General features: G+C 36.1%; 2 protein-coding genes across 2 annotated transcripts; one reads left to right on the forward strand and one right to left on the reverse strand.

Moving 5' to 3' along the window:
* The first annotated feature begins 4,297 nt into the window (after positions 1-4,297).
* On the forward strand, positions 4,298-7,333 carry LOC112328846 (uncharacterized). Its single transcript, XM_052456255.1, has 2 exons — positions 4,298-6,491; positions 6,945-7,333. Exons 1-2 carry the CDS (start codon positions 4,298-4,300, stop codon positions 7,331-7,333), a joined length of 2,583 nt encoding a protein of 860 aa, XP_052312215.1.
* Positions 7,334-8,313: 980 nt separating this feature from the next.
* On the reverse strand, positions 8,314-14,911 carry LOC112328847 (receptor-like protein 9DC3). The gene is made up of 5 exons (XM_052456256.1): positions 14,793-14,911; positions 14,261-14,468; positions 13,204-14,160; positions 12,054-12,150; positions 8,314-8,579 (listed from the first exon to the last, which is right to left on the reverse strand). The coding sequence occupies exons 1-5, from the start codon at positions 14,909-14,911 to the stop codon at positions 8,314-8,316; spliced, it is 1,647 nt and encodes a 548-aa protein (XP_052312216.1).
* Between the last annotated feature and the right edge of the window lie 8,163 nt (positions 14,912-23,074).

Consider the following 23,074-nt stretch of genomic DNA (forward strand, 5'->3'; position numbering starts at 1 on the left):
TAGGCAGTGTTTTCTCATGCAAAACAAAATCATTATTCATGCAAATAAAAAGAATGCTTTGAAAAACGGTTCTCATTAACCCTCAAATTGAAATTTCAACCTTTTGTGACCAACCCGATGTCACTTCGTGTTCTTCACATTTTCACCAAAATCGAAACAAAAGTTTTCATCATATCTGAAAAACTCTCCATAGGAATCACTTGAATTTCTTCAGAATGAGTTTGCTTTGAATCAATGTCAAAATGATTTTTGCGTCTGGAATAGCTTTGAAATTCCAAAAATTCTACATGAAAACAACTCCTTGTAAATAACCAAATCTTCCTTCACATAGCCTCATCCCCAAACCTTATTTAAACACTTGTGGGCATGATCAAGCTGGAGAGCAATTCACCAAAACACATAGGGTTGGCTCCATGATTCCCCTTCTAAGAAAATAGGAAATGTTGGGTTAAGCTGGAAATCTCTTCAGATAAAGGTCTGAGGGATAAGATGTATGTTGATGTCATATCCTGCCCGAGGGTCAAGATCACAAGATGTGACTCGAGTAAGCAAGAGCGAAAAGTGACATCAAAGCTTACTATCAGACACTCCAACTCTTGAGAAAAGAAAGGCACCATGAAGAAGAGGGGACCTATATTTCTCAGGTAAGTATACATGCATATTGATCACGATGCATCCTCGACATATCGGTGTCTTACCATCACCTCCTTTTTGAGCAGGGCATTGAGCCCTCATCATTCAGATAGTATACTTTCTAGCCCTATCTGCTTCCTTTTTAGTGCGCCTTAGAGCCATCAACCACCTTAGGTAGTGTGTTTTCCAACCATGCCTCCTTCTTTAGTGCGCCTTAGAGCCATCAACCACCTTAGGTAGTGTGTTTTCCAACCCTGCCTCCTTCTTAGTGCGCCTTAGAGCCATCAACCACCTTAGGTAGTGTGTTTTCCAACCCTGCCTCCTTTTGAGTGCGTCTTAGAGCCCTCAACCATCTTAGGTAGTGTTTTCCAACCCTGCCTCCTTCTTTAGTGCGCCTTAGAGCCATCAACCACCTTAGGTAGCGTGTTTTCTAACCCTGCCTCCTCTTTTGAATGTGCCTTCGAGCCCTCACCTCTTAGGTAGTGCGTTATCCAACCCTTGCCTCTTTTTAAGAGCTCCTTCGAGTCCTAACCTTTTAGGTAGTGTGTCTTTCTAACCCTACCCCTTTTCGAGTGCGCTTTCTAACCCTCAAGAGGATTCATCATTCCTCAACGAGATGAGTCAATCATATCTCATCCTTGTTTTTCTTCTTTACAATGCTTACTATCTAAAGTCTCTTACGAGACTTTTTATCATAAGCATTGTAAAGAGGGGGGCAACTGTCATCACCCAATTTTGGGTGATTCCCCAAAATTCACTTTTTTTAAAAAATAAAAATCAAAAAAATAAAATAAAAGCTGGCAATGTGGAGAAAGCTGATCAAGAAAAATAGACAAAATAGGCAAAAATCAATCTGCAATTTTCGGAGGAAATTCAAGGCCTTTCGGCGCCCCATTGTGCCCAAAATCGGAGGAAAAAATGCAAATTCAAGGTCAAATTAAATGATTATTGGACAAATTTGCATAAAAATTAAGTCCAATAACATAATTAAATTTTTAATAGGCCAATTTGATTTAATCATAGGCCAAATTAAATTTTAATTATGTTTAAGAATTATTTTAGGTCCAAATGAAGGATTTAATTAAGTGCAAGGACTTAATTATACTTTAAATGGGTCAAATTAATTTTATTTGGGGCTTAATTGGTGAAAACTTAAGTTTGGGAGCCTAATTTGGGCTTAATGGAGAAGATTGGAATTTTAAGAGACCAAATTTAATTTTTACCAAGTTAATTGACAAAATCAGGGGTCAAATTGCAAGAAAATTGAAGTTTTGGGGCCAATTAGGGACTTAATTGAAGCAATTTGAAACCAAGGACCAAAACACAAAACGCGCGCAAGATGAAGGATTGATGTGAAATCTGGCACTTTGGCGCCAGTTTTTCATTTAAATGAAACGGCGCGTTTTGTGAAAAACGACGCCGTTTCATGCGTAAAAAAAAAAAAAAAAAAAAAAAAAGGGGCAGGACCAGGCGACGCGTCGCCTAGTACTGTTCATCTTCTTCTCCACTGAGCTGCCCGAGTGGCCAACTTCAAGCCTTGTCTGCTGCCTCGTTTGTACCCCAAATTCGACAAAGCATGCACCAACATGTCCAACTGAAACACCTTTATCCTCGAGAATGGTCCGGTCGGGTCGAAAAGGTTTGAAACGGCTTCGTTTATTGGCCCAAAGTGTGCACCTCGGGCAGTCTGCAAATTTGGCAGTTCGAGGTGCCCACTTTGAGCCAACGGTTTGGATCGCTCAGGTCGAATCAAGGGCTGATATTTTTCCCCCATTGAAGACAATATTGCCCTCTTTCCAGCCCTATAAATAGGAGCAATTTTCATGCTCAGGGAGAGGGAAAAAAACGAGCTCAAAGTTGGCCGAAAACCAGCCTTCTGCACCCATTTTTCTGCAAACAATCATTTTTTCTGCTTTCTCTCTCCACCGTGGCCTTCAGCCACCATCACCTTCATCACCTAGCTTCTCGCCATCATCCCCACCTCCAGTAGCCACAAAACCATCTCACGTGACAGTTGCACCACTTTTCTCTCTCTCTCCTCTGTAAAATCTCCTCCTCTGCCACCGGTACTACAGCAGCAGCGGCGACAGCAGAGCCAACAGCCACCACCTTGCCCAGAAGCTTTCACTCCTACCAGCAGCAGCCAGAGTAGCATCTCCTTCCCCAGTCACACCAACAGCTCCAGCCGTGAGCTTTCCTTCTCCTCTGCAGGAATCTGCTCCTTCTTCTTCCAGCCGTGAACAGTGCAAGCCGCCGGCCTCACCACCTTCAGTTACACCGTGTACCACCAGCTAGGCCGCCGACTCTCTCCACGCCAGGTAACTCGCCCCTCCCCTGCTACGCCTTCCTTTTCCTTTCACCGTGGCTGCATGCAGAATTCGTTTCTGCATGCAGCGGCTAATTAATTAGCCACTTGCTTGGGCCGGGCCGGTTCTGGCCCAGCCCGGAAAAAAAGAGAGAGGGACCTGTTGGGCCGAGACCGGCCCAACCCAAGGGTCCTGGACCGGACCAACTGTTTGGGCCGGACCGGCCCACAGATTTAATAAATTTAATTAATTATTATGTATTAAAAAAAAAAATCAAAAAAATTCAAAAAAAAATTCAAAAAAATTTCAAAAAATCATTTCAAAAAATTTGTGATTTTCTTAAATATTTTCCTACCAAGTTTGCTTAATATTGGGTTGTATACTTACATGATAAGATACAAGTCCGGTATTAAAATGCCCGGTTTTCTCAAAAATATTCAAAAAAAATTTATTGCATACGGCCAAGTCCTAAAGAATTTTCCAAGCATGTTTTCTTTTAAAAATAAAAAAAATTGCATCTTTCTCACGTTTTAAAAATCCAAAAAATGGATATCATAACTAGTTTATGATCATCTGTTAGGGTTTGGCCAAAATGTCAAAAACTTTTATTTCAACTTTTTTTTCTAGGATTCGAATGTAGACTTTAATATTTGTGGGGTGTAAAATTACACGATAAAGTACACTCTCGGGTATTAAAGATACAAGGTGTAAATAAAAGCAATTTTAAAAATTTAGACTTTAGAATGGTTAGGATTTAACCCAATGAGGTAGAGACTCCCTCATGAAGGGAGATCTGCCTTGAACCTTAGAAAAGACCAATAGAACTTCGACCTAGAAAGAATAATCAAACAAACAATGCAGCTTACCTTAGGTAGGGTGCACTGGGGGTGATGCGTCTTCCCCTTGCACAACCAGTCCCTTACTCAGACTCTCGCAGACCATAGGTTCCTAGTGACCATAATACTAGGTGGCGACTCCAAAGAACCAAGCAAAACACAAATAATAAATAATCGCCAGCGGACGCCGCGCGGATTTTGACGTGCGACAAGGGGGTTGAACTTCGGTCTCTACCAGAAATCAAATCCGCTGCTGTTGATTATTTTTACAATCTGTATAAAGCTCCAATTGGGAAGAAAGCAGAGATGGGTCCTGTAGGTTTTAAAATGTTAAATTCACAGTTGTCTCTTTGGCTAGAGCGAGAGGTGACCTCTGATGAAATTAAATGATGTGTGTGGGATTGTGATGGTTCTAAGAGTCCTGGTCCAGACGGTTTTAATTTTAAATTCTATAAGCTCGCTTGGGATTTTATTGCTGAAGACTTATTTGACCTTATCACTGAATTCTTTAGAACAGGGTCTATGCCAAAAGGGGTTAACCTCTCCTATATCACATTGGTGCCGAAAAAAAAGGTTACCTCGGAATTCAAAGAGTATCGCCCAATTAGTTTGATCCATGGTATTTACAAGATTATTGCGAAGATTTTGTCCAGCAGACTAAAGGAAGTAATAGGCAGCTTGATTAGTGATAATCAGACTGCTTTTATAGCAGACAGACAAATTGTTGATGGTTTTATGGTAGCTAATGAAGTGGTTTATGATCTAAAAAGCAGTCGCAGATCAGGTCTCATATTCAAGGTTGACTTCCAAAAAGCTTTTGATTCAGTTTTATGGGACTGCATTGATGAGGTGATGACTTACATGGGTTTTGGTATTAAATGGAGAGGGTGGATTTCCTCCTGCTTGTCTACTGGTCAGGTTTCAGTTTTAGTCAATGGCTCTCCTTCCCCAGAATTCAAAGTGGGGCGAGGTATTAGGCAAGGTGATCCCCTATCCCCCTTTCTCTTTAATATTGCTGCCGAAGGACTATCTGTTCTCTTTCAACGTGCGGCAAACTCCAACATCTTTCGGGGTATTGATTTTGGCTCTAATAACTTTTTAAGTCACCTACAATATGCAGATGACACTCTTGTCTTTATGCTAGCTAGTTTGCATGCCCTTCAGTCAGTTAAAAGAGTCTTAAGGTGGTTTGCTCTATGCTCAGGCTTGCACATTAATTTTTTTAAGAGTTCTCTTATAGGAATAAATGTTGATGACTCTTGCTTGGATGAGTTCGCAAAATCAGTTTTCTGCAGGCATGATTCTCTTCCATGTAACTATCTGGGTATGCCTTTGGGGTCTAATCCTAGAAGGATTTCAACATGGAAACCCATCATTGATAAGTTTCGAAAGAAACTCACCTCGTGGAAAGGGAGAATGTTAAGCATGGCCGGTCGCATTTGCCTTATCAAAAGTGTGTTGAACTCCCTTCCTTTGTACTTCATGTCCATCTTCCTTATGCCAAAAGGTGTGTGTCGCTTACTTACTTCAATCCAACGCAAATTCTTATGGTCCGGAACTGTAAAAATGAGAAAAATTTGCAAAGTCCAATGGAGTGTGGTTGTTAGAGATAAGGATAGGGGTGGCCTTGGGATTGGGTCATTGATAGCCAAGAATAAAGCAATGCTCTTCAAGTGGATTTGGAGGCTATCTCTTCCTGGTAATGAGCTATGGAAGAAGATGGTAATCACCAAATTCAAGCCGGTATTTGAAAATGATTTTCCTATTTTTAATAGAAGATTGTCTTGTATCTGGAGAGACATCTCATCCCTCATGACTTCAACAGACTCTGTCTCCTCAGCTTTAGCCAATAATTGCAGATTTGTAGTGGGAAATGGCTATCTCACTCGGTTTTGGTCTGATGCTTGGATTAACAGCTCTCCATTGAAAGTCATTTACCCACGACTCTATATTCTTTCCACTAAACCAAATGCCACAATTGCTGATATGGGAAATTGGGAGCAAGGGGAATGGAAGTGGGAGTTAGCTTGGAGGAGACAATTGTTTCTCTTTGAAACTGAGCAGGTTGTCTCCCTTCTCTCATCTCTAGAAAGCTTTCGGCTAAAGGCAACAACAACAGATAAGAAAGTTTGGTCCTTTTCAACAGATGGGGGTTATACAGTTAAAACTTGTTCTTTACTAATTGACAGAATTGTGAATCCAGGGCTTAGAACTTTTAAGGCTTCGATATGGCAAAAAGGGGTCCCTCCTAAGGTTCAATCTTTTCTTTGGCTAGCTGTTCAGAATAGATTATGCACTAAGGATTTCTTACTTTGCCGCAATATAATCCGATTTGATCAAGCCTTTTGCATCTTTTGTGAAAATGAGATTGAAACTTCAAATCATCTTCTCCTTCATTGTAGACCAGTGTGGAAATTATGGATGAAATTCTTGGATTGGTGGGGTATTAGTGGTTGCCTTCCCTGCTGTGTGGATGATCTTTTACATCAGTGGCCCAACCTAGTATTTGGAAAATTCCAGCGTAAGGCTTGGTCTATGCTCTCTTGTTGTGTTAGCTGGAGTATATGGCTTATGAGGAACAAAGTAATCTTCAATGATGGAGCTGCGACCTTCGAAGACAGTTTCTCCTTAATTCTTTATCGCCTCTCAAATTGGCTCAAGTCTGTCGATAAGTTCTTCATGGCTACTGGCACTACTTTAACTATGGGACCTGAAGGTATTATAGATTGGTCAAACACCAAAACAAGGCTTTAAGCATGATGTATCAGTTTCTCCAATCTTGATGTTCTTTTCTTCTTTTTTTCGGTTTGTATTTGTTGACTCTCCTTTTCTTTTCTTTTGTATTTGTTTTTTGTTTTTGTGACTTTTTTTGGCTATCTTCTGGTTAGCCCTTTCAATATATCGAATTATTCCAAAAAAAATACTCTATATTATCCTTTATCTTTAATATAATATGTAGTATTCTCATGAGTTCTTGAGTTTTTGCACAATCTTAAACCATGTTGTCAGCTCTGAGCTATAGATAAAGTTAGATGCAGGGTAGTTTAATCCTAATCACACGAAAGAAAGTGTCAGGTGTGCAGTAAGAGCGAGACACCTTTTCTACAAATTTTCTGAATTCTAATGAAATCTACGGCAATTTGGAAAAAAACCAACTCTCTGGCAAGAGGGAGAAGAAAGAAGCGTGGAAAACAGGATCGTTCTCAGGTATCATTAGGAATTGTTTCTAGGAGGAAAAAGTATAAGGTTAGGTTTCTTATTGCCAGAGGCAGTTTGACAGAGATGGATAAGGAGGTTAGTGACAACTCTATGGACTCCACTATTGCCAACGTCAATGGAAGGTTGGAAAAACTGGCAGCTGATACTGAACCCACAATAGTCTATAGCTCTGAACGTGAGGTGGCAGCTACACATCACCTTGGCAAGGTTTTAGGTATTCATAGAGATACTAATGATGGTTTGGATGCTGAACATATTCGGAGGCAGATTGATATGAAATATATAGAAGGAATGGTTGGACTCCCTCTGAGTTCTTGCTCTGGTGCCCCAAGGTTATGAGTTTTATTCTAATCTTAAGCAGATGCTACCATAGAATTACAGAGATTTAGGCAGTCTTTGTAGAAGGGGGGCTGCCTGCACAAAAGTATGTTAGGTCCAATGATATTGAAGTTTTTTGTTTCTTGGAAACTAAAATTTCTAAGTATTTGGAGTGGGTAGAATGGTATAGTTTCTCAGCAATTTTAACTATGTTATTGTATGTGTGTTAAGCATTATTGCATGCATCATTTATAAAGTATTTTTATTTTTGAACAGGATGTCATAGCATGTGATGTTAGAAATCCTGATCACATAGATGTGGAATTTGAATCAATTGGAGGATTGGAATCTATCAAGCAAGCTTTGTATGAACTGGTGATTCTTCATCTGCGGAAACTATATTAGCAGCAAGATTTTGTTGGATGCTCTATTTACTTTAAAAATCAGGGCATTGTAGCTTCCTTATCTAATGGATCTCACTCCAATGAATTTGATAGAAATAGAAAGAATGAGAATAAAATTTGATAGAAAAAACCTAAAGAGGATTGTTTGAATTGATGGAGAGAAAGAGATTGGTGATGAGCACACAAATGAGAAGAAGAAGAGGAGGAGGAGGAGTGATTTGAGAAGAAGAAGAGAAAGAAATTGTTGAATGGAAATGGAAGAGAAACAGAATGAAAGAGAGAGATTGAGAGAGGCACAGTTGTGAAAACCCCATGTTGGCTGGCCTTACAGGATTCGAAGTATAATTGGGAGAGATTAGAAATAAAGAAAGGCATTATTAGTAGTATTTAATTATTAGTACTGTTATCTTCAACACTATGAATCTGCCACTTTAGTGTTGTTCCAATGTCAACTCCAATCTTCAACACTATGAAAGGCACAACCTTTATTGAAATAATACTGCAATAAAAACAATATATATCTGTAGTTATGATTACTTATAAAATCAGAAAGGAAACAACTTACAGAACGAACTTTGAAGATACTGACTGCATTGTTTAGTTTCTTCTTGCACCATTTCTACTAGCATTCTTCTTTGTTCTGCTTGCATTAAGACTCCATTGATCTTCAACCATTTTCAGAAACCATGCAGGTCTTCTTGTTTTAAACACAACATATCCCATTATGACTCCAAACATAAACCCACATCCATACCCAATTGCCACAGGTTTCCATCCAAACCCATCTTCAAACAATGTTGAATCATCTCCTGCAATAAAGTTTGATGGCGGTAATGGTGGTGCCTCGCCATTGCTACATTCGTCTGGCATTGGAAATCCATGTAAAACAGAGTAATATTGTGAGAATAATTCGTTACTTCTCTATTCTTCTCAACGTTAGGAGGCCATATATATATACAATTATACCTTCCAAGAAAGGAAACAACCTATTATAAGGAAAACTAAATATTCCTAAACTAAATATTCCTATACAAGATTGTCGATCACTACCAGATTTCTAGGAATAATTGCAGATTCTAGAATCAGTCTAATATATTACACCTCACGTACAGCTCATGCAGACAATCCACACAAACCCGAGTTTCCTTCGAATGAGCGATGATCAAACGTGTTGAACTGCTTTCTTTTGGGTATGGGTCCTTCAAGCTGGTTATGTGAAAGGTCTAAGACTTGAAGAAATGTTAGATCTACCAACTGTATAGGAATCCTTCCAGTGAACAAATTTGAAGATAGATCTAATGATTCTAGACTGATCAAAATTCCTAATGATGATTGGATATGACCAGTAAGGTAATTGTGAGAGAGGTTAAGTTGTTGGAGTCCTTTAAGCTTTCCAATCAATTTTGGAATCTCACCGGTGAAACTATTACTCGACAATTCAAGTACTGTGAGGATACCTTGAATTTTTACAAACTCAAATTCCATAGGGAGTTTGTCAGAGATGGATTAAGGAGGTTAGTGACAACTCTATGGACTCCACTATTGCCAACGTCAATGGAAGGTTGGAAAAATTGGCAACTTATACTGAACCCACCACAATAGTCTATAGCTCTGAACGTGAGGTGGCAGCTACACATCACCTTGGCAATGCTAATTAGAAAGGTATAGTTTCTTAGCAATTTTAGATATGTTATTGCATGCATCATTTATAAACTGATTCTGTTTTGCTTTGCCATCGAATTCGGTTGAAATATACCTAAGAACGTGGGAGGCTGCTAGCGCGTGGGAGACGCCAGTGGACTTCATTCAGACGCCTGCAGCGTGGTGCTCATTGTATTTTTTGTGTTGAAGTCAGTGTTTTAAAACCCGGACCGACCCGGCAGGTCGACCCGGGCTTGGGACCGGTCCGGGTGGAGGCAAAAACCCGCTTGGGAATTGGTCCGGGGAAACCCGGTCGACCCGGCGGGTCGACCCGGGACCCGTTCCACCCGGTCAAACCCAGGTAAGACTCGGTCAATTTTTTTTTTATATTGCCAGTTATTAAACAACGTCGTTTTGGCCTTTTAAAAGGCCAAAACGCTAAAAACTGAAGACAAGAAGAACAAAGCAATATCAGTTCCAAAACTTACAATTTGCAAACCTAATTGAAACCCAGCTGATCGCAGAGGACATCTTGACAGAGAAGCAGAGGACTTCCCGTCGCTCCCTCTTCTCTTCCTTCGACCTCCGCGTCCCGGCCTATTGCACCTGCTGCCTCTTCCTGGTAGTATTGCAACTACTCTTTCTTTTATTCTTTTTGTCTCATATCACTGTTAAGCCAAAAAGAAGAAAGCTTTCGATTCAATCCGTCCTAGCTCTTGTCTAAGGATTCGAAGCTGGCAAAGTAGTAGAAGTCGTCTCAGGCTTGTGATAACTCTCTTCATTTGGTGGTGCTCCGCCGGGTAGTCTCCTGAGTTCGGCCACAGACAAATAATGACCACTGCCTTGTGTCATTATTTTCTTTCTGCTCCTTTTGCATCATGTTTTAAGTGCCACAGACAACCTGTAAACCAGTACCTATGTAACCTTGGAAGAGAAATCCTAAGCATTACAGTGAGTTTTAGCTTCAAATACTCTGTCAAATAAAAGGACATGAAGCTTAAGTTTCCAGCTAGACTTTTTGGCAGTTGGCTATGCGACTTAATGTTTACCATTTTCTGTATGGCTCACTTAATTGAATAATTATCTGCAGTGTTTTTTTTTTTGGTTGACCCGGGTCAACCCATCTGACCCGTGACCCGATCATTTGACCGGGTCGATGACCGGGTCGGATTTCAAAACTATGGTTGAAGTTCTTGGTGTGTTTTCTGACAAATGGAAAAAAAACTAATAAAGTTGTTTATTATATTCAAATTTTGAGATTAATATTAAAAAATATTATTAAATTACTTTGAATACATCAAATCGATTGTAATTGGATTATTATGATGAAATTAGGATTCGAAAACCAACATTTCAATTATGAAACTTTCTGATTGCAAATGCTTTGTAACAATACAGCCTATCCTCTAAATACTATCCAATATGGCCATGTTCTCATGTTGAAAATGTAATTGATTGGAATAGAGGCTTTAGAATTTATGGTCGGTTTAATGGTTTATCAATATGCTGTAATTGTGTATTTTTATTTTTGAATCAATTGGAGGATTGGAATCTATCAAGTAAGCATTGTATGAACTGGTGGTTCTTCCTCTGCGGAAACCTGAGCTCTTCTCGCATTGGAAACTTCTTGGTCCACAAAAGGGGGTATTGTTATATGGACCTCTCTGATAATTGAAGCAAATTATGTTGAGTGAAATTTAGTTTCACTCTGATAATGAAAGCAAGGTAGTACTTTGTGAACATTCTTAACTAAGATTGAGCATTCCTAGCTTGTCCTTAATGAACATCTTTATTAGCAGCAAGATTTTGTTGGATGCTCTATTAACTTTGAAAAACAGGGCACCGTAGCCTGCTTATCTAATGGATCTTACTCCGATGAATGAGATTGTAAAATGATCAAAATATTGGTATTTTTGTTGCTGTGAGGTATTTCTATATATCCTGCATCAGTTAAATTCACTCCACAAATTGATTTATTTTATGTTTTTTTATCCCTCCAATGAAAAACATTTTTATCCGTACTGAAAAAATAGTAACCAAACACTAATGAATGTTAATGAAAATAATTTAAATGAATGATAAATGTGTCATTGAACATAAGAAGGAAATCGCTAAGTGTTTGGTTCGTCCCCTTATCCAAACAAACCCTTATGAGGTGTCAAAGTTTTTGTTTTTGTTGAAAAGTTTGCATTTTTTTTTTTGCATTTTTTTATTTGTTTTTTTTTTTTTTTTTGGAGTTTTGAAGGATTTTGTGAATCTTGGTTATATGGTCAGATAATGGAACGAAGAATTTTGTGAATTTTGACTATAGGGTTAGTTAATGGCATATAGGCTTTGTTTTTATTATGTGCTATTGGTTTTATTATATGCTTAAATTGTCATTTATCTGCAAAAGTTTGAATTTTGTGTGCGATAGCGGGGTTGAGGTTGATATTGCAATGAGAGATGTAGGGAATAGGGATTGGGGGGTTTTGAGTTTTTTAGTGTAGATAGGTGCTTTAATCGGTGTTTGGGATATAGGGGAGTGATTGCTTGTGCCGAATGAGATGGGATTAAGTTTCCAGTTTTGCTGGGATGAATGGAGTTGAAACAGATTGAGTTGTTTGTTGAACTTTTGAACTGGTGGGTTGGAGTTTAGGTCTCTGGGATTGGGGGATTTGGGTGTTTTAGTGAAGATGGTACTTGCTACAACCAACCGACCTTCAGAACTCGATGAAGCAATCCTCTGGCGTCTTCCTCAGGCCCTTGAAATTGGGATACCTGATCAACTAAAACTGAATCACCAAGAGGAACCTAGAATAAGTTGTGCAAACACATGACATTATGAGAACATCTTTCTCTATTGTATTGAATGATTACTATATACCCACATCCAATCAAAGAAGATAAAATGCAACAACAAAAACCATCTTCAGCACCCAATTATGTCCATTCAATCTAAAACTACCCAATCTTGGGTCAGTGAGGAAATTAGCAGGGTTTAACCATTATGTTCAATGTGCTTTTTTTTTAATTGAGAACATCAAGAACTCTGACTTCGTGCTTAATATATCGGCTTGCTTGCTTACTGGAATTTCAGTGCATGAATGGACATGCTGCTTGCTTTTCAGTTCTTCGATTTCAGTGCATGAATCGAAAGCTTTTCTTTTGCTTTAGATATAAACTTGCCAATCACCAATGTTGACTGATTTTGTTGATGATTTTGGCTCTGTGTAAGAGTTGCGGAACATTGTTTGTACCTGTTGAGATGGGTTTGTTACTCTTTTAATTGTTATTTATGACTTGCAAGTTATCAGAATTACTTTATTTTGCTTGCAAATATGGCTGCTGTTATGAGAACTGAATTTGTCAGTCGAGTGTTGTTCTTTTAAGTTACTCGCTGGTTTGTAGAGCAATTTGTTCATAACACTATAAATCTCAAAATACTCCCAGAAAGGGAGATTGAATTAAGTGATCAAGAATAAGCAAATGATCAAGAATAAGCAAATGTTCGTAACTCAATAAAACATAAATGATTTTATAGTTAACACAAGCTATTGCTTGCTTGACCTATTACATACATGGAATCTTTTTCGCCGAAGTAACACCCAAACCATTTGATATCTTGTTTGTGAAGGGAATCCAATACCATGAATCTGCCACTCTAGTGTTGTTTAAATGTCAAATCCACTTGATATCTTGTTTGTACTGTAAAATTAAAAAGGTAAGACTGATCAAAAAAATTATAGAGAAAAGATAGCCTAACAAGAACTGTGAACATAAAATTTGAAAACTCAAATACTCGCAAAACTTACTAGAAAATATCAATTGCATTATCTAGTTTCTTCTAGCACCACATCTGCCAACATTCTTCTTTGTTTTCTTGCTCTTGAGATTCCATATACCTTCAACCATCCTAAAAAACCATGAAGGTTTTTTTGTTCTAAACACATCGTATCCTGTTGCAACTCCGAACACAAACCCACATCCATACCCCATTGTCAAAGCTTTCCATCCAAATCCATCTCCAAACAATGTTGAATCATCTCCTTCATCAAAGCTTGATGGCAGGAATGATGGTGCCTCATCACCGTAGCATTCTTTTAGTACTTGAAATCCACATAAACCCAAGTTTCCTTCAAATGAGGTTACAGTAAAGGTGTTGAACTGCTCTCCACTTGGTATACGCCCCTCGAACTGGTTATGTGAAAGGTTTAGGATTGCAAGAAATGTTAGACCCCCCAGCTGCGTTGGAATCCTTCCGGTAAGCAAATTTGAAGATAGATCTAATGATTCCAAATTGGTCAAATTTCCTAATGATGATTGGATTTGACCTGTAAGGGAATTATGAGAAAGGTTGAGTTGTTGGAGTGCTTTAAGCTTTCCGATCACCTTTGGAATCTCTCCAGTGAAATTGTTTTTTGACAAATCGAGTATTCTGATGGTACTTTGTATCTTTGGAAACTCAATTTCTACACCTTTCCATGTCATTTCTATGGAATAGACATAGCTAGAGTAATTTGTTGCATTCATGTAAATCATGTTTTGATCCGAGGCCATCATTGCTTCAAGACTATTGAAATACCCAGTTGGCAATGACCCACTAAAATCATTGTCAGAGATGTCAAGAATCTGTAATTTAGAGAAGGAATTATGTGCAGTTGGACCCTTCACAAAACCTTGGAGTTTATTCGATTTTAGGACAAGAATTTGCAGCTTTGGAAGCGTTTCTAGAAAGTAGGGAAATGCATCCTCAATCTTGTTGTTGCCAAGATCAAGATTCCAACATTGTGCAATTGATGATAGACGGTGGTATTTTCCCTTCTAATTCATTTCCATTGAGGTTGAGATATTCCAAGCTATTATCCTTTGAAAATGTTGAAGGGATGGTGCCTTGAAGATTGTTCATGCCTAGATGCAAAACTGAGAGCATGTTGCTGAAGTTCCCCAAACATTGTGGCGGAGAACCACTCAAGCTGTTGTTGGACAAGTCCAGGACCTGAAGGAATCTCAGCTTGCAAATAGAAGAAGAAATCTCACCTGTCAATCCACTATTGGACGCAAGAATAAGGACTTCCAAGTTCTGTTGTTTGAAAACCAAACTTGGGATTGTACCGTGCAAGTGGTTATTGCTCAAATCAAGATAATATAAAGAAGGAAGAGCAGACAAAAAGGATGGTATTGTTCCATTGAACAAATTAACGTATAAATATAGATATTGTAGATTTGAAAGGGTCTTTAATTGAGAATGGATAGGGCCTATTAGTTGATTATTTAATAAATCTAAACATGAAAGATTGACTAGGCTACCCAAAAAAAAAATCTGAAACTTGACCCATAAAATTATTAGAACCGAGAAGCAAGGAATGGAGGTGTACAAGGTTTCAAGTGACATAGGATCTCACCGCTTAAATTGTTAATTGAGAGGTCTAAATAAATGAGCTGTGTAAGATTACCAAGCTCGGAGGAGAAAGATGTAACCCGGGAATTTCCCCTGCAATCCACAACCCCCAAGGGAAAGAGATGACAAAGAAGAGGACATATTCGTCAAGGAATTAGGTGCAACCAAAGACATATTTACATAACCCAAAATGAGATCTCTGAGGGTAACTATTTCATCATTACATGCCCCACACTACCATGAACCTTTCTATCCGCGTGAAGCCGTCACCTGAGCCAAGCAAAATGGGCTCTTGGCATCAACACCAGCGTCATCTTCAGCAAAATTAGCAATCAATTTCGCAACCCATTGGGGATTATCCACATGAGGGAGATGGCCGGAGTCATATACTTCTCGAATAATTGCATTAGATAGTTCAGAGTGCAATTTCTGCATTAAATTCGGTGAAGACATTAGGAAGAAAACCCTACCTAATAGCCTTGACGTAGGTAAACTTACAGTAGTGAACTAGCATTAAGGGCTGGTAAGTTTAATAGATTTAGACGCAAGGCAAAGTAAGCTTTACGAACAAGGACAACAATGTTTCCAAGTAGATAGAACAGTGATGACAACTTCTAAAAGAAAAATAGATATGATTAGGATATTACCACTACAAGCTTGTAGCTCACAATCTGATCTTTCTCACCACATATGATAAGGGTTTTGTGCTTTACCTGTTTAATAACAACAAAACATGCAGAAATGTGGTATTAACAGTATGCATCATCCAATAACTTCATATATATATATATATATATATATATATATATATATATATATATATGTCTTTGTTAAGGCTTTGACCACAGCTGAGTTCTATCCTCCACACTGTTTAAAGCATGACCGATCGATGGAGTTTATTATATTATATCCTCAATGGAATGAAGATGAGCAATTCTATTCGATGAAGTGATTCTTGTCAAAAAAAATTGGTTCTAGACTTAGATAGAAGTTTCTAGAGAGATCAAGTGAAACCAACTCAGTGAGTTGCTCAAAATCATATGGAATTGAACCAGTAAGATTGTTCCATCCAAGATCCAAGTACTGAAGGTGCTTAAATTTCCCCATTAAGGATATGAGTTTTCCTTGCAATCCGCAGCCATTGAGTTTGAGTGATGACAGAGAAGAAGACAGATTCATCAAGGAACTGGGTACAACCAGTGACATGTGTACCCAACTCAAATCGAGTTCTCTAAGCTTGGTTAGGTTTCGAACAAGTTTGTCAAAAGAAATTGCTTCTCGACTTAGATAGTCGTTTTGAGAGAGATCAAGTGAAACCAATTTGGAGAGGTGAGTTATTTCCGACGGAACTTGTCCTGTAAAGACTGAGAAATTTAGGTTAGGAGTGTGTCAGATTGCAGAACTGGCCAAATCGAGAAGAAATATGGGAGCTATTGAAATGATTGTCAGAGAGGTCGAGCTTTTGAAGATGATGCAGGGAGAAGAGGGTGCTATTGGAATGGAGGGTGCCATAAAGCATGCTGCAAGCAAGGTCCAGTCCAGTGACATGCCCGGTTTTCAGGTCACAAGTGACTCCATCCCACAAGCAGCAGTCTGTACCCTCTTTCCACGACTCTGTCTTGGGATGGTGGCAACGAATTGAAGCAGAGCTATAAATGGAAAAGGATTCTTTGAATTGGAGCAAAGAAGGACTTTGGTGAAGAGCACAGAAATGAGATGAAGAAATTGTTGAATGGAAATGGAAGAGAAACAGAATGAAAGAGAGAGATGAAATAGGTGGAAACCCCATGTTTGGCTGGCCTTACAGGATTCAAAGTATATTTGGGAGAGATGAGGAATGAAGAAAGACATTGTTAGAGCATCTCGAAGCTAAATGGATAATCAAAAATAAAAAATTAATTTTTTTGTTTTTTATTTATATTCTAAAAGAAAAGTCAAATAACATGTTAAAATGTATTTTTTTTCCATAAAAGCTATTTTTATATATCTCTTAAAAGAGTTAAAATTAACAAAGTAGAGCTAACAAAAAAATAAAACAATTAAATCTAGCCATGTAAAAAAAAAACATCAAAATCATTAAAAAAAAATAAAACATTTATTTATTCTATTCTAATAAAATTTGCTTTTCAAATAATTTTTCTTCATTAAAACATAATAAATAAAAATATATTTATATTATTTAAAATGCTATTTTATTAATTTTCCTTTTTAAAAATTATAGACAAACTAATCTTAGATGTGTAAAACATGTAAAGACGAAATCAAAGTCACTGGGAAAGGCATTAAACAAGATTAAACAAGAGTGAGTGAGTATTGGAAACGCGGCAAAGTATATTAAAACAAGATTCCTTGTTGACTTCAAATTGTGCAAACTGAATTGTTGTTTCTTGGCAAAGTAATAATTACGCAAAGCAATGACTTTGCACTTAATATCTCGTTTCCCCTGACCCTAAAGTATAACAGTTTAAAAATCGTGACAGCTTAATTTGAATGTTCAGAGATGTTTTTCCAAATTGAACAAAATCTGTTTCCTGGAATTAATTTAATTTAATTAAAAAATAAAATTTATTTTTAAAAAGCTAGATTTAATAAAGATGAAATAAAAAAATCCAAGTTAATCTTTATTACTTTCAAAATCATAAAAAAACTTATGTAAAGTAAATACAAAAAAATAACAAAATATTGATGGATAAAACTAAAAAAAATAAACTTAAAAAAAATCAATATTGATTCCTAAACAGATTAAATAGTATTTTAGGGGTTGCTAATATTTCTTAAATTAATTAATCATTTTAGTATTAAAAATAACAAAATAGTTATTTGACAAATTTTATATTGTAAAAACTATCATAATGCCAAACAAATATTTCATTCACTGACGGGAATAAAAAAAGGAACACGATAATATTGATTTCCTAAAAAGATTAAAAGGGGTTGCTGATATTTTCTTGCTTATCAATCTTTCAATTTATATACTTTGATTTTTCCTTTTTCTATTATAATTTCCAACTCTTTTTTTTTTTTGGGGTATAGTTTATGCTTTATTTTTCTTTTAAATCTAGAGTTTAGTCACATTATATTTATTTTAAATATCTTATTTAAAAATGCATCTTAACAAAGATAGTGAGCAGCAATAAAACTTTAAGGAAAAATAACTCATCATTGACAATAAGATATTCTTTTTATTTTAATTTAAACATAATTAATTTTAATGCTAGTATGCATGCTAGATTTTTTGATTTTATATCAATTATAAATTTAAAAATATGCTTATGATCTTTTGTGTTGAAAGCAGAACTACTAATGGAAAATTACGATTGTTTGAATTGAAGGAGAGAGACTTAATTTGAATGTAGAGCACACAAAAATTCTTTCCATTCCTTCAATTGATGTACTTTGATTTTTCCCTTTTCTATTTTAAATAAAAAATAATTTAAACTATGGGATTATGTATACATAATTGAAATAAAAAATTGATAAACAAAGTCATCTTCACCTTCTTATGTCCAATCCATTTCACAGTTGTACAGCAAGATTAAGCAACCAATAATTTCATTCAGCGAATATTTCCACACGTTGAGGAAAGATAAATAAGGTAGACAACTAGTTGGTCTAGTGGTAAGAGCTTGGAATTAAGGGGTTTATTCCTCCTGTAGTTTCAGATTCGAGCCCTATGGTTGCTAATATGATGGCTATTGAAGGCTTACATGGTCGTTAACTTCAGGACCCGTGAGATTAGTCGAGGTGCGCGCAAGCTGGCCCGGACATCCACGTTAATCTAAAAATAATAATAAGGTAGATAATTAACCATCTAATAGGTGATCCAGTGGTAAGAGCTTGGGACTTGTGTCGCACGTGTGCGGCGTCGCGGCGAAATATTCCTCTTTAAATCTAGGAAGTGTATATGGTATCTATCTGGCAAATGTGGGGAGACAAGAAAATATTGTCTTTTATTGGTGAAAAATAGAATGGGAGTCGCCACCTAGTATTTTAGTCACTAGGAACCCTAACTGGTCTCAGAGATCGGGTATGGGGACTGGTTGCGTAAAGGAAAGGTATTAGCACCCCAAATACGCCCTACCTAAGGTAAGCTGCATTGTTTTATTGTCTGATAAAATCTAAGGTCTTTTCGTGTTTCCTAGTTGTTGGTATGGTTTAAGAAAAGCCATCCTCGGTAAGGAGATCTTTATCTTATCGGGTAATTCTGACGTTAATAAAAGAATTTAATATCCGGAATACGTCTTATGTATAAGATCGTAACCCCAGATATTAAAAGAAAACAAAATAATTTTTTTGGAATTTTTGAAATATTGGCCTAGTTCTCATGGCTTGAATAAACTGGTTATTAAAGCCAAAATGCATGCTAATACATATATTGTTTTTGAAATTTCCTTTGTTGTGTGAAAATATGATGTTAGAATATATATATATATATATATATATATATATATTGGAGAGACTAGGCCGAATGCATGAAAACAAGTTGACAGAAGCCCGGTGACAACAACTGTTCTTTCCTCTCTGCAGCGGCTCCCTCTCTTCAGTTTTTGGCTTTCTCTCCTCTGTCTCTGGTGTTTCCTTCTGTCATCTGTTCGTTATTCTCTTTAGGTTCTTCCTCTGGTTTCTGTCAACTTGCTTCTCTGGTTCTTCTTCCAAGCGGTGGTTCTGCTGTTGTTGGCAGTGCGGATGGTGGCGGAATGGCAGTGGTTCCAGGGGGTGTGGCAGCTGCTTGGTCTCTTTGTTTCCTCTGTTTCTTTCTCGTTCCCCTCTCTTTTGTTCAAAAACTTCCCCCCTCTTCTTTCCTTCCTTTCTCTCCGTTCTCTCTTCTCTCGTTCAAACTTCTCTCCCTCATTCAATTTTCCAAAAGTTCCCCTGCTTTCGTTCCTCCCCCCCTTTCTTTCAAAACAGCCCTCTCTCGTCCAAAAGATCCTCTCCCTGCTGCTGGTGTTGAGAGCAGTATTTATAGGCTAGAGGGGAGCAGGCTGGTCGGCCAGTGCGGCGGGTTGTCTGCCAGTGGGCGCGGCATCCCTCAGTTTTGGCAGCATGCGGGAAGAGGAACAGTGTCAAAATGACACTGTTCAGTTTCTTTTTTTTTTAATTTTAAATATTTTATTTATTTATGAGGTACCCAAAAATAGGTTACAATAACTTGTGGTCTCAGGTCGAGTTCTGAGGTTGCTAATATTGATGGTCACTGGAAACTTACCTGATCGTTAACTTCAAGGCCCATAAGGATTAGTCGAGGTACGCACAAGTTGGCCCGGACACCACCACGTGAATAAAAAAAAAAGGTAGATAATTATGAATTCCGCATTTTACATGAAATATTTATAGCAAGATACAAAATATATTAAAAATCGTGACAGCTTAATTTGAAAATTCAGAGATGTTTTTCCAAATTGTATTTATCAATGAAATTTATGCGAAGATTGCTTTGCCCACTAAAATGTAATTTACGATCGTAGTTTAAGCAAGTGGGCATGCAGAGTTAAAGAGTCATCCTCACCTTCTTATGTCCACTTCAATTCAATCCAGTCACCACGGTCTGGCAATAGCTTTGTTGAACAGTTGCTAGAAAACTGACAAACAATGGAGATTGGTGTTTTAAGGTTCTTGCCCTCAAGATACTGTGGGATTGGTCGTCCTAAAAGGTCTTTCTCTTTCAGCATCAACAAGGGAGAACTTGGATGTATAGATATTGTCCACTGTTCATGTGGTGCTGAAGGTTCACTTGCAAATATTTCCACACAAGGAGAGCTGTGAGCGTTGGAAACACGGCAGTACTAATTTCCAAAATTGACATTTTTTCAGCAAGTCTTTGTGCTAACAGATACAGTTCATGCTCTAATTAGAACTTCTTTTGTAGCTCGTCTGATGGCAGCTGTTCTCTGGGACATCTACCCTTCTATTATTCCTTGCTGTCTTATAAACTTAATACTACAAGGACCCCCCTTCGCATGTACTGATAGATTATTATTGCTATTATTAACAAGAACAGGGGACTGTTTACTTGAAGGGTTAAACAACTTACATGTTTCTCAGAAGAAGAAGCAGCATTTCATAGCATTTACATGCTATTATTAATCAATCTTCATTTGGTCTGTCCTTGACCTCCAAGGTAGAGGTGGTGAAGTGTCAATTTTATATCAAGGTCAGAAAGCAATAGGCAGTAGTCCAGAAAAGTCTTCATATGCTGCTGAGTATGGAACTGAGGGTAGAATTATTCAATTGCGAATATTTCCTTCAACATTTTTGTTGAGATCAAGTCTATGTGGGTGATGTGCAGCAAGTATATCTGCTACTTAGAACTTTCTTTGTAGCTCGCCTGGTGTTAACTGTGTGTTATTTCCATCAATACATAAAAATAATTTAAAAATATATTAAAAATATAATAATATTGATTTCTTATAAAAAATAAATTTAAAAAAATAAAAATAATATAAAAATATTATTTTGATATATTTTAAAATGAAAAAATACTTTAAAAAACAATCTCTACCTCACTAGCATGCTCTAAAAATAAAAACACGACAATATTGATTGCCTAAATGGATTAAATAGTGTTTTAGGGGTTCTTATTTTTTCTTAAATTAACTACTCCTTTTAGTATTAAAAGTAATTAAATAGTTATTTGACCAATTTTGATCATGCTTATTTGAGTAATATCTTTTTTTTAAATACTTTTCTTGCTTATCAATCTTTCAATTTATATACTTTGATTTTTTCTTTTTTCTTTTTTCTTTTTCTATTTTAAATAAAAAATAATTTAACTATGAGATTATGTTAATAAATAATTGAAAAATATTTATGCAGTAAAAAATAAAAATTATAAACTCTTTACCTGAATGATTCAATGAGTATTTATAGCCCTGAACCTTGTTATTTTGCTGAAATGGAGGGCTTAAAGAGTCATTTTCTTCGTATAACAATAATAAATGATAGATATCTCTTACATAATATTAAATGAGAAACAAATATTTCTTGCAAAATATTAATGAGGGATAAATATCCGTTACAAAATATTAATAGTAATGAAAATATAGTAGGTCCTTAGAAGATTTTTATACTACTAGAGATATAGAAAAATATTACTTGAAACTAATAAATTAATCTCAATTATAGAACAAGATGATCATGATGTTGGCATCAAAAAGTTGATATTTCAAATCTAAATTATCAATGATTTGAAATTTATCAAACATAAGATTGTGTCAAATATTTAGGAAGAATTTTATATATCTAAGGACAAAATATCACTTACACAGTACCATACCCTTTTATATTATAATTCATAAGAATAAATAAATAAAATCTTATAGCTTATAATACCAATTAGAACTTTCTTTTTAGCTCATCTAGTGATAATAATCGTAAAAACATCAAATTAATATTTTTTATATGTGTTTGTTTATATGGTTTGCAATGCTTTTAATATGTTGATGTTAATTACTTTTTGAAAACATGCTATTTCGATATATCTTCAATTGCAATTTTTTTTAAGATTTAATAATTAAAAAAATAAAGTAAGAATAAAAACCTTAGAAATATGTAAGGTTCCTATCAAATTGACTTAAAATTGCGCAAACTAAATTGTTGTTTATTGGCAAAGAAATAATTACGCAAAGCAATGGGGGCACTAACGACTTTGCACTTAAGATCATACTTTTTGTGTGCGCTCGGTAATGTATAGTAGTTTAATTATTTTCCAAATCTGTTATTTATTTGAAAATATATGATATTTTTAAAATTTTATTTTTAATTTTTAATATCAGAATATTAAAATCATAAAAAATATAAAAAAATGAATATTGATTTTCTAAATGGATTAAATAGTGTTTTAGAGGTTGCTAATATTTTTTAAATTAATTAATCTTTTTAGTATTAAAAATAACTAAATAGTTATTTGACAAATCTTGATTAGTAATATTTTTTTAAAAATAATTTTCTTGCTTATCATTCCTTCAATTGATATACTTTGATTTTTCCTTTTTCTATTTTAAAATAAAAAATAATTAAACTATGGAATTATGTATACGTAATTGAAATAAAAAATTGATAAGCAAAGTCATCTTCACCTTTATATGTCCAATCCAATCCAAGCAATGGAGCACTAATGACTTTGCACATATATCATTTCTCATGACTCGAAGTTTTTCAGTGTGATTCATAATGTTGTGCGATATATTTTTTAAATGTATATTTTAATTGAAAATATATTTAATTTGTTTTAATTTTAATATAAATACATCAAAATCATAAAAAAAAACACATATAAAATATTTAATTTAATGTTTTTTTAAGCAATATGTTTTTATAAAAAAACAAAAGCTATCACAA

The sequence above is a fragment of the Populus trichocarpa genome, chromosome 10 (assembly GCF_000002775.5).
Source record: "Populus trichocarpa isolate Nisqually-1 chromosome 10, P.trichocarpa_v4.1, whole genome shotgun sequence".
NCBI lineage: Eukaryota > Viridiplantae > Streptophyta > Magnoliopsida > Malpighiales > Salicaceae > Populus > Populus trichocarpa.